At 31.7% G+C, this 12,657-nt stretch overlaps 1 protein-coding gene across 1 annotated transcript in view; it reads right to left on the reverse strand.

Annotated features, from left to right (window-relative positions):
* The window catches only part of LOC139517132 (thioredoxin domain-containing protein 16-like), a 52,991-nt gene that overhangs the window by 21,100 nt on the left and 19,234 nt on the right, over positions 1-12,657 (reverse strand). The window contains exons 9-10 of the mRNA XM_071307839.1: positions 12,015-12,225; positions 68-217 (exon numbers count right to left, since the gene is read on the reverse strand). Coding sequence (XP_071163940.1) covers positions 68-217; positions 12,015-12,225 — 361 coding nt within the window. The remainder of the gene's footprint in view (positions 1-67; positions 218-12,014; positions 12,226-12,657) is intronic.

Below are 12,657 nucleotides of genomic sequence, written 5' to 3' on the forward strand. Positions count from 1 at the left end.
AATGATCTAAGTTGCAGCAGTTAAAGAACAGATGGAAATTTACCATTGAAAAAAAGTGAATACTTACATGGAAGATAAAACAAAACAAAGACCAGATCTTTATTTTTAATGGTGGTAGGGAAAGTTTTGTCAGTCAGAGCATCTATTAAATCCACTTGTGGAAGTTTCCTCCTTGACTGGTACACCGCCTCAGCTACAGCATCATCTTGTGTCTCAACTACAACAAGTATTAAAAATCTATGATCTACATGAAATTCAAGCAGTCTTCATTTTACTCCATTTTAATCTTGCACAATCACTCAAACTATGACTCATTGATAAAGAAGAAATAGCAGATCTTCTAGGTTTGATATCTGTTTAAGGCTTTTAAGCATATACAAAACATCAACTTTCAAAATGTATCTCTATATGAATATTCTTCAATTTAAGCATCAATAATATTTTACTCTAAAATTTGACAGTTTTCAGTCTGCTTTGACACAAGAATACACTGTAAATTTCTTAACGTAAATGTATTACAAGAACAAAGTAAAGAAGTTATGTTTGTTTATTAGCTAGTATCATAAAACATATGCTACCTTTGCTTCCAACATATTGAAATAGTAACAAAATATAGTTATTATTAGTCAAACCATGAGATTGACACCATCAGGATACTGGATAGCCCTGTTGTATCAGTTTGTTTACAGTTTACAATTGTCAATAAGAAATTCATTATTCAGCTACCGGTAACCAAAATGCAAACCAAACTTTTATGCAGGAAGTGTCTTCTCAAAAAGTTAGCAGTAAAATCTAAAGAAATTTTCCTATTATAAAAATAAGAAGAGACAACTGTCCACCAGAGACCAGAGACCATATAACTTAGAAAAAAACAACGATAGTCCACTGTATGGCCTTCAACAATGAACAATACTCATGCCATCGTAAGCTATAACTAGAGGCTCTATGTGCATATTAAGCAAAAAACAAAGAAGGATTCATGACAAAATTTGTTTTTGTGTTGGTGATGCGTTTGTGAACTTACATTACTGAACAAGCTTGCTGCTTCATTACAATTATCTGTACCTTTAATGAAATTGGCCCAAAAGAGACAGTGGAAACCATTTTGAAAAAATTTACAAAAATTTACAAAATTTATGAAAATTGTTAAAAATTTATGAAAATTGTTAAAAATTTACTATGAAGGGCAATAACTCCTTAAGGGTCAATTGACTTATACTTTGGTCATGTTGACTTATTTGTAGCTCTTACTTTCCTTTACATTATTGCTGTTTACAGTTTATTTCTATCCATAATAGTACATGTATTCAAGATAATAACCAAAAGCTGCAAAATTTTCTTAAAATTACCAATTCAGGGCAGCAACCCAACTACAAATTGCCCTATTGGTCTGAAAATTTCAGAGCAGATAGATCTTGACCTAATAAAGAATTTTATTCAAAGCAGATTTGCTCAAAATGTTTTAGTTTCAGAGATATGAGCAAAAACCTGCATTTTACCCTATGTACTATTTTTACCAATGTCGGCCAACTTGGTTTGCGGGCTGGGTCATCGGACACATTTTTTAAACTAGATACCCTAATGATGTTAAAGTCAAGTTTGGTTAAATTTGTCCCAGTAGTTTCAGAGGAGAAGATTTTTGTAAAAAGATAACTAAAATTTACAAAAAATTGTTAAAAATTGACTATAAAGGGCAATTACTCCTTTAGGGGTCAACTGACCTTTTTGGTCATGTTGACTTTTTTGTAGATCTGACTTTGCTGAACATTATTGCTGTTTACAGTTTATCTCTATCTATAATAATATTTAAGATAATAACCAAAAACGGCAAAATTTCCTTAAAATTACAAATTTAGGGGCAGCAACCCAACAACGAGTTCTCTGATACATCTAGAAATTTCAGGACAGATAGATCTTTACCTGTTAAACAATATTACCCATTTCAGATTTGCTCTAAATGCTTTGGTTTCAGAGATATAAGCCAAAATCTACATTTTACCCCCTATGTTCTATTTTTAGCCATGGCAACCATCTTGGATGGTTGAACGGATCACTGGACACAACTAGATACCCCAATGATGATTGTGGCCAAGTTTGGATTAATTTGGCCCAGTACTTTCTGATGAGAAAATTTTTGTAAAAGTTAACTATGACGGACAATGGATGCCAAGTGATGAGAAAAGCTCACTTGGCTCTTTGGGCCAGGTGAACTTAAAAGCAACAAAATCACAAGTGTCAAAATATTCAGCAAGAAAACTAATGACATGGGGTGATACACATAAAACCATTTAAGTTCAGATTTCAAACATAGTACTAATTTATTGAAGAACATGTGGAAAAATCTGTCAGTTCGGAACGAACCGTAACTTAAGTAGCTGTATGCATACTGTGCCTGATCCACAAAACAATAAATGAAAAACAAATATGACATACAACAACAAATAACAACATTGAATTATGACTATTGGAACCATATCAGGGACCCCACTGTGCGTCGCCAATGTCGCAATTTGCGATTTTTTATTTCATCTGGCGACAAAATATGGCTGCTGGCGATATTTCTGGCGCCAAGATTTTCTTACGTAAAAAATTCATTTCTTGACAATATCGATCTTCAATTTAATTGGTTTGAAAAAATAGTTTGTACAAAACTTTACCTTGGCGACAAGTTTCTGAATTTGTTTACGACCCCAAGTTATCAGCAGTTACAACAGGTGTCATAATCTGTTGTCACAGGTAATCCATTTATCGGATGGATCATTAATCATCATCCACATTAATTAATTCAAATGGAAATGGTCAGTCGGCATTTTGTCTATTTCATTTGTTTAAATCATTTTAATGATAACTATTATCACTGGTATTAAAGAGATAATCGTAACTGCAATAACGATTATTCCAATATGGCGACGGTAGATATAGGTAAAATCTTTACACTCATTTTTCTTAAATGTAGCATGTTTTTGTCAATAGTTACTTAGCTGCAAGGTTTATCTATACCATTTCATCATATTTGAATCGTAACGGTGCACTGGAATTGTCTAAGCGCTTTGAAAATAGCCGTTGAAAAATTCGGGATGATAATCGTAACTCGGAAAAAAGATAATCGTAATTATGGTATTTAAAAATAAAAAAGATAATCGTAACTGGAAACTGTTTTATTGCTATTGACACTAAAAACGTATATCTGATAGCATATTATGAAATTATGGCGATGAATTATTTACGAAACGTCCCAACATCTTATGACATTTCTTTTTATGCATATATAATTAATTGTATTTATGAAAACAGCTACATACTAGTATATTATAAAATTGGAAGGGTGAACAAGCTTCAAGAATTTGGAAATTGGAAAACACGAACTTTGTTAATATACAGAAATTTATTGAACTAGGTATGCCACAAAATATGTGAATGAGCAATGGAAATTATGATACATGACAATAATTGTCAGGCGACACGCATGTGTCACCTTACATCAGATTTCTGTTTAAGACAGTAAACAAAAAATTATTTATCCTGAAGTAAATAGTAATTATAGTTAATATTGTTTTAAAAATTATTCTATTGTAGGTGGTTATATGTGCTATTTCTGCCCCCGGGAAGCCACTGCTGATTTAATTCTAGAACATACCCTATTATGCCATAACGAAGTAGGAAAGACATTTAGTATTCGTCAAAAACCGTTTGACGAGAAATTAGTGGCTACAGTTTTCATGTCACTTCGATCATTTTTCATGGATGATATCACAACTTTTAAGTTATGATGAACAAGGGATAACTTTGAAAAGTGTTTTACAGTGTCATTTCTTTTATAGCTGACTATGCGGTATGGGCTTTGTTCATTGTTGAAGACCGTACGGTGACCTATATTTGTTAATTTCTGAGTCATGTTGGTCTCTTGTGGAAAGTTGTCTCATTGGCAAACATACCACATCTTCTTATTCATATTAGTTACTTCATGACTGTCACTGAAATTTCAGTATCTCAGATATAAACTATAAACAACACAAATTCAATTTTGACATCCTTAAAACATTTAATGCTATATAAGACTAGAGAATGTTTGGCCCTAAATGGGATTCTTTGTGTATTATGAAATTAAGTAACGTGGAGTTCATTGACAAACATGGATTTGTGTTCTTTTATAGTTTGGCCAAAAGCCCGAAAATCAAAAAATAAAATTGATGTAGCTTTAAATTTTCTTACAAGAAATACTTATTCAAAGAATGACTGCAAAGATGAGAATAAAATAACGCATATTCCGCAAAATTAGAAACAAACTTATTAAAAATTCATAAATACTCGGTATATGAAAAGTATGCTGCATACATATGCATGGAAGATATTGTAGAGAAAAATATTGAAGGTACTAAACAAGGAACATTTTTGTATTTGCATACTTGCCATATAATTAGTACTTTTCTATTAAATGAAAACATAAATTAGCCTTTCCTAATTTTCATGCATTTTTCTGAAGCACAAAATATTTGTTTTAAAATCTATAAAAATCTTTGTAATTAAACCAGTTCCGACTGTGATAATCTACATGTTTGGCCCTTTGATGTAATTTATCAATATACATATTTGTGTTTTTTTTCGTCTGTCAAATGCTTCGTAAGACTATAGGTAAGGCTAATAAAAACAAAAAATAAAAGTAACAATAAACAAAAGTAACAATAAACAAAAGTAACAAAAAACAAAAGTGACAATAAACAATAGTAACAATAAACTGGTAACTATTCTAGATCCTTTACCATCCACACTGTTTAAAGAAACGTCCTAAAATACATGGGAATTTGATCAAAACATTTGAATTTAATTTTTAAAATCATATATCAGTATAAAATAGAAAAAAGTGAATCCAAAGGAAAAATATGGACGGCTGAATTTATTGATAAGAACTAAATCATCAGCGTATAACAGATATGATATATCATTATCATTTAACTTGGGTGGTTCACATGTTGAGTCAAAAATAGATGGTAAATCATTAATATATAAAGAAAATAATGTAAGGCTTAAAATACACCCTTGTTTTACCCCAACTGAGGAATTAAAAAAATCAGTGATACCTTCCGAGATCTTTACCAAGTACAAAACCTCTTTATACATACCTTTCATTATACTAATAAGAGGCTCTCAAGAGCCTGAATCGCTCACCTTAATTCTTTTGGTTAAATCTCTCATCAATGATTATTTTGGCTTTTCAATTTATTTAAATGTTTTTTGGATCGTCCTATTTTCTTCAAAAGCCAAAAAAAATAATCATTTTCTCCTATGTTCTATTTTAGCCATAGGAGCTATGTTTCTTGACATACAAGGAAATAAAATATAAAATTCTATACTAGATACTCTGAAACTCATTTAGCCTAAGTTTGGCTGAAATTGATACAGCAGTTTCAAAGGAGAAAATTTTTTAAAGTAAGTCAACATGATGAAGAAATTGTGAAAAAAAGTCTTTAAAGGGCAATAACTCCTTAAGGGGTCAATTGACAATTTTGGTCAAATTGACTTAATTGAAGATCTTACTTTGCTTAACATTATTGCTGTTTACAGTTTATTTCTATCTATAATTATATTTAAGATAATAAACAAAAACAGCAAAATTTCCTTAAAATTATCAATTCAGGGGCAGCAACCCAACAACAGGTTGTCTGATTCATCTGAAAATTTCAGGGCAGATAGATCTTGACCTGATAAACAATATTACCCACGTCAGATTTGCCCTAAATGCTTTGGTTTTTGAGTTATAAGCCAAAAACTGCATTTGACCCCTATGTTCTATTTTTAGCAATGGCGACCATGTTTGTTGATAGATCATAACTTCGGATACAATTTACAAACAAGATACCCTAAGGAACATTCAGTTAAAGTTTGGAAGTATTTGGCCCAGTAGTTTCAGAGGAGAAGATTTTTGTAAAAGATTACTAAGATTTACGAAAAATGGTTAAAAATCGACTATAAAGGGCAATAACTCCTAAAGGGGTCAACTGACCATTTCCGTCATGTTGACTTATTTGTAAATCTTACTTTGCTGAACATTATTGCTGTTTACAGTTTATCTCTATCTATAATAATATTCAAGATAATAACCAAAAACAGCAAAATTTCTTTAAAATTACCAATTCAGGGGCAGTAACCCAACAACAGGTTGTCTGATTCATCTGAAAATTTCAGGGCAGATAGATCTTGACCTGATAAACAAAATTATCCCATGTCAGATTTGCTCTAAATGCTTTGGTTTTTGAGTTATAAGCCAAAAACTGCATTTGACCCCTATGTTCTATTTTTAGCAATGGCGACCATGTTTGTAGATAGATCACAACTTCGGATACAATTTACAAACTAGATACCCTAAGGAACATTCAGTTAAAGTTTGGAAGTATTTGGCCCAGTAGTTTCAGAGGAGAAGATTCTTGAAATAGTTTACGACGACAGACGACAGACGACGACAGACGACGGACGACGACGGACGACGACGGACGCCAAGTGATGGCATAAGCTCACTTGTCCCTTCGGGACAGGTGAGCTAAAAAAAGGGACCATCTATGTTGTAATAAGACAATTTGTAAAAGAGGGCATCTCTATTAATAGTATCAAATGCCTTCCTGAAATCAATGAAACATATATCTTTTTTGACATATGAAAATGTGGTATACGTGACTTTCATTTTGAGCAATGAATTGAAAGGATTGCACTTTTGGAATATGGGATATAGCTAATCCATCCTTTTTCTCATCAATTAGAGATATATAGGTATATTTATCCTAGATATTAACCTGTAAGTTTCTTCATTTATTTTTATATGCGTTAATGTCATCGTTTAACTGGGCATTTACATTTTTAACACACAAAATACCATTGAAATGCTGAAAGACACATTTATTATGTTTCAGTTACTATTATCATATAAAGAAAATTACGATTATCAAAGAAGAAAAATACCATAGAGTTACGATTATCATCCCGAATTTTTCAACGGCTAATTTCACAGCTCTTAGACAATTCCAGTGCACCGTTACGATTCAAATATGATGTAATGGTATAGATAAACCTTGCAGCTGAGTAACTATTGACAAAAACATGTTACATTTAAGAAAAACGAGTGTAAAGATTTTACCTATATCTACCGTCGCCATATTGGGATAATCGTAATTGCAGTTACTATTATCTCTTTAAAGGGAAACTTCGCAAAAAAATCAAAAATTGATATTATGTCCATTCTATATAGAAATGCTCAAATTTATAGATATTAAAGTTTTATTCCGCTAAATAAGAGATCACCATCGATTTTAAATTTAGAGTATCAATTCTCTGCGTTCCGCCATTTTGTCGTCTTCCCCTATTAAAAATCCCAATATGTCTATAAACCACAAAGGACCAAAACTACAGTAACCGATGTAGTCGTAATTGGGTGTCGATATCTTGTCAATCGTACGGTTGTTTTATCTGACAAACTAACTTGATACGGAAAATGTTCTTATTTTTTTTAAATAACCATAGTTTGTTATTTTAAAACTGTTAATATTGGAATTAGTTAAAAAGTCAAAGTTTAAAGCATAAATAAGTGTTCCGTGAAAACTGTTTTCGTAAATCTAATTCGTTTATAATTCTTTAAAGTAATAAATTTTTTTCAAATAAATTTGGATCTTCCCTCATCTGATCAACAGCATGACTAAAGGTATTACTCCCAAAGGTATTGTGGGGGTGTGAGGTGACACGTCAAGCTATTCAAGAGATTTCCTGTCGGGCTTGCAAGTTCATGCATCGTTTCACTTCTGTAGGTATTGATCAGTGTACACGGCCGATAACTTATAACTCTCCATTTTGAACTATCAGGTGTATAATATACATCTCTGTCTTGAGTGTCCGAAAGTGATATAATATACTAGTCATTACTAAACTCATACGCTTGTTTATAAATAACATTACTGGTATAAAGAATATTATTTATAAAAATATAAATAATACCAACAAAAAAAAAGATTTGATAAAATAAAAATCTATTTACATTTTTTTTCCAAGGTTTAATTTGGGAAAATGTAATATATACAAAAATTTACGCACTTGTCGACGATTCATTTCTACGCCTGGATAGAAAGTTACAGAGCTATATCGCAATTTAAAATATATACATGTATACATTGAACATAAGAAAGAAACATACATTTTGTGTAAATTGGGGTAACAGTTTTGTAAATAGACTAGTCCACGTATGCCAACAGTATGTAATCATCGAATTCGATAGACTATTGTATACCAAGAATTTGTATAGTTAGTCTAACTATACAAATCCTTGTGTATACCAAACTAGAGGCTCTAAAGAGCCTGTGTCGCTCACCTTGGTCTATGTGAATATTAAACAATGGACACAAATGGATTCATGACAAAATTGTGTTTTGGTGATGGTGATGTCTTTGTAGATCTTACTTTACTAAACATTCTTGCTGCTTACAATTATCTCTATTTGTAACAGTACTTTCTGTGGAAAATGTTATTGAAAATCTTCAAATTTTAAGAAAATTGTTAAAAATTTACTATGAAGGGCAATAACTCCTTAGGGGGTCAATCGACTATTTTGGTCATAGTGACTTATTTTTAGTTCTTACTTTGCTGTACATTATTGCTGTTTACAGTTTATCTCTATCTATAATAATATTCAAGATAACAAAAAAAAACAGCAAAATTTCCTCAAAATTACCAATTCAGTGGCAGCAACCTAACAACCGATTATCCGATTCATCTGAAAATTTCAGGGCAGATAGATCGTGACCTGATCAACAATTTTACTTCCTGTCAGATTTGCTCTTAATGCTTTGGTTTTTGAGTTATAAGCCAAAAACTGCATTTTACCCCATGTTCTATTTTTAGCCATGGCCGCCATCTTGGTTTGTTGGCCGAGTTACCTGACACATTTTTTTAACTAGATACCCCAATGATGATTATGGCTAAGTTTGGTTAAATTTGGCCCAGTAGTTTCAGAGGACAAGATTTTTGTAAAGGATAACTAAGATTTACGAAAAAATGGTTAAAAATGGACTAAAAAGGGCAATAACTCCTAAAGGGGTCAACTGACCATTTCGGTCACGTTGACTTATTTGTAAATCTTACTTTGCTGAACATTATTGCTGTTTACAGTTTATCTCTATCTATAATAATATTCAAGATAATAACCAAAAACAGCAAAATTTCCTTAAAATTATCAATTCAGGGGCAGCAACCCAACAACAGATTGTCCGATTCATCTGAAATTTTCAGAGCAGATAGATCTTGACCTGATAAACAATTTTACCCCATGTCAGATTTGCTCTAAATGCTTTGGTTTTTGAGTTATAAGCCAAAAACTGCATTTTACCCCTATGTTCTATTTTTAGCCATGGCGGCCATCTTGGTTGGTTGGCCGGGTCATGCCACACATTTTTTAAACTAGATACCCCAATGATGATTGTGGCCAAGTTTGGTTTAATTTGGCCCAGTAGTTTCAGAGGAGAAGATTTTTGTAAAAGTTAACGACGACGGACGACGACGACGGACGACGACGACGACGGACGACGACGACGGACGACGACGACGGACGACGGACGACGGACGCCAGACGCAAAGTGATGGGAAAAGCTCACTTGGCCCTTCGGGCCAGGTGAGCTAAAAAAGAAGAAGAGAAAGAAGAAGAGGACCAATTTGATTTAAATACAGGTCGATATAATAACTTGCTTCGGTTCATGGTCTTTTTTTTTTAAATCGTTGGTCAAATAGCTAAAGTTTTATTTGTTGTGAGAAGAAGACTATTTTAATATAAGGACGCTCCTGATTAAGTTAAAAAAAATTGGTTGACGTTTTTCACACTTGAAAAGAATTTCTATTTGTAATTTTTCGATTCCATTCCAAGAGGATCCTTAAATTTCCTGTCACTTTTTTAAAACATCTTTTTTTTCAAATAGCTGAAGTATTCATGCATGCGTTGTGAGATTTAAAATATTTTGATGAGAACATTAATTCCTAAATAGGTAAATAAAGATCGCTTTGGATGGACTAATTTATATAATTGCAATCTGTTTGAAATATTAAAGGTTGGCGATTTTAATTTAAAAAGGTACAATTTTTAGTTCATACACTCGTGTTTAGAAGGCTATTTTTATTTATAAATTTATTCAATTAAAATAATTCAGTATTTTATCGTTACAAAACTAATCAGAAGTCATAATTCATTTAAAAGTGAGCTTATGCAAAATATATAAAAATATACAACAGCTATCCAGTTATTGTGCGACCTTATTTCTCCCGTAAATTCATTTTAATTCTTTTTCTTACATTTCTGTGTCTATAACTATAACTGACTTCCGTATATCATTCATACGAAATGTTGTTCACACCTGAAATTCTGAACCGTGACGCCTAGGTGTCACTGAATGAAGATCATAAGATTAGAATTACATAATGCTAATCTTTTAATTACCTTGAGTTTAACTACGCATTCAACATTCACTAAGTGTCACAAATTAATACACATTTAATTTCCACAGCACAAGCAAGTGAAAATGTTTTCAGGAATGAAGCAAAAAGTTCAGAATAAAAACATGTATTTTTTAATACACTATCGATCGTGCCAGTTTCATATGTTTGTTTAAAGTATTTGAAAAAAAAAAATCATAAAAATGTTCTATTGTATTATTTACTTATTACTAGAATTCGTATAAAAAATCCACACATGAATCCTACAATCTAATTTAAAAAGTTGAATGGCTATCACTTACTTTTCGTTGGTTAATAGCTACACCAAAAGTCGTCGATGCGCTTTAAATAGCGTTATTAGATGGTTAACGAACAAGACTTAAATGAGATTAATTTCACTCCCGGCATGCTCAAAGACTTAAACTACGTCACATAAGTCAGGAAGTTTGATAAAATAAAATTAATAATTCCCAATTTTCTCCTTTATTACTTTTCATATCGAAATAAAACTTGGTGAATATGTTTTTTATGGTATTATGAACATAATAAGATGAAAAGTGAAAAATCGCGAATTATCCCTTTAATACCAGTGTATTATAGCCTGACACAGCTTCCAAATATCCTTCCATGAAAAATAAAAACGAAAACGTTTTGCAGTATAAATTTTACTTTGTGACATCGTATGTTTGACATCATTAATTTATTGAAATATTTATATTGAATTCAGTTGATTAGTTGTAACAGAGAATACATACATTCGTTTGAAAAATTACTAAACTTTGACCTCTGTAGCAGTGTTCAAAAAATTAATGGGTCACAATATATTTCAGACTGTCTGTTGTTTTGATGACAAAGATTATTTTATTTTTAAATTGATCTTTAAAACTAGTTTTAATCCAGAATAAAGTAAAAACATTGCTTGACTGTACCTTAAATTGAATATCTATATCCAAATCAAATTGATTAAAGCTGTAATCGATGATAACAAATTGAATGCTTCACTTACAATTGTTGAAAGCCATGTGCTTTTTGGCGGGAAAATTCGGGGAAACACCCTTTACAGGAAATAGTTATCTTTCATTGTAATTTATAGACAGTAAGAATTTCATTTTGTTTGACTGCTAGAGATTATTCTTGAAAAAAATCATAATTTCTTGTGGTGAAACTGATAATACTTTGATACTCTACACTCTACATCTAGGGGGGTAAAATTGAGAAAAAAAAAAGGGGGGGGGGGGGTTATATACATATGAAATACTGATAAAAGAAAATAAATTACACATGTTGTTTTGTTGTATGTATATAAACCCTATGCAATAACTTACTATGTATTTCATGTTAAATGATGTAAAGTGCGGGCTCTGAGCATAAGAAATTAATTAAACATATAGTTTAAATTTTTGAATAAGAAATAAAAGACTCTAGCTGGTTCTAAAGTTTGCTCCAAGTTTTCAAAACTGGTGATTTTTCTGGCTCCAGTTTTTTGAGAGCCAGAGCAGCCCCTGACCATATAAAAGGTTAAATAAAGTCATTATCAAAGCATGATAAGTATACAATACCTTCCTCAATTTCATCATCCCCAAACTGTTCGAAATCTTGTTCATTGAATTGTTCACTATCTTCATCCATATCTTCAGACGAGATGAAATCATCACTCGAAATACTCTGCACATCAGATTCATGAGCATCTTGTTTGTTAAGTTGTCCTATCAAGAATTGATGAATTACCTGTAATTTCCCCCAATTGCCTTCCATAAATACTGGCTTTTCCTGTACAGAAAAATAATTTATCAAACATTGATATGTTGACTATGGAAAATATTAACTGCAGGATCAAGTGTTTCTCATTTTTAATATAGATTAGAAAGTTGTTTTCATCATTTGAATGGTTTTACACAAGTAATTTTTGGGGCCCTTTATAGCTTGCTGTTCAGTGTGAGCCGAAGCTCCATATTGAAGACCATGCTTTGACCCAAAATGGTTTATTTTTTCAAATTGTGACTTGGATGGAGATTTGTCTCATTGGCAATCATACCACATCTTCTTAAATCTATGAACAACATATATAACTTGTATACAAATAGGAAAGGCAGGGGACACTTGCTGGAAAATTATGATAACTGAAAAGTAGGATTGGTTTATTTGACAAATACACTTCCCATAGCACTGTCATTTGTGCTATTCTTTTTTTCATTTTCCCAA

Source organism: Mytilus edulis, chromosome 3, assembly GCF_963676685.1.
Source record: "Mytilus edulis chromosome 3, xbMytEdul2.2, whole genome shotgun sequence".
Taxonomy (NCBI): Eukaryota; Metazoa; Mollusca; class Bivalvia; order Mytilida; family Mytilidae; genus Mytilus; species Mytilus edulis.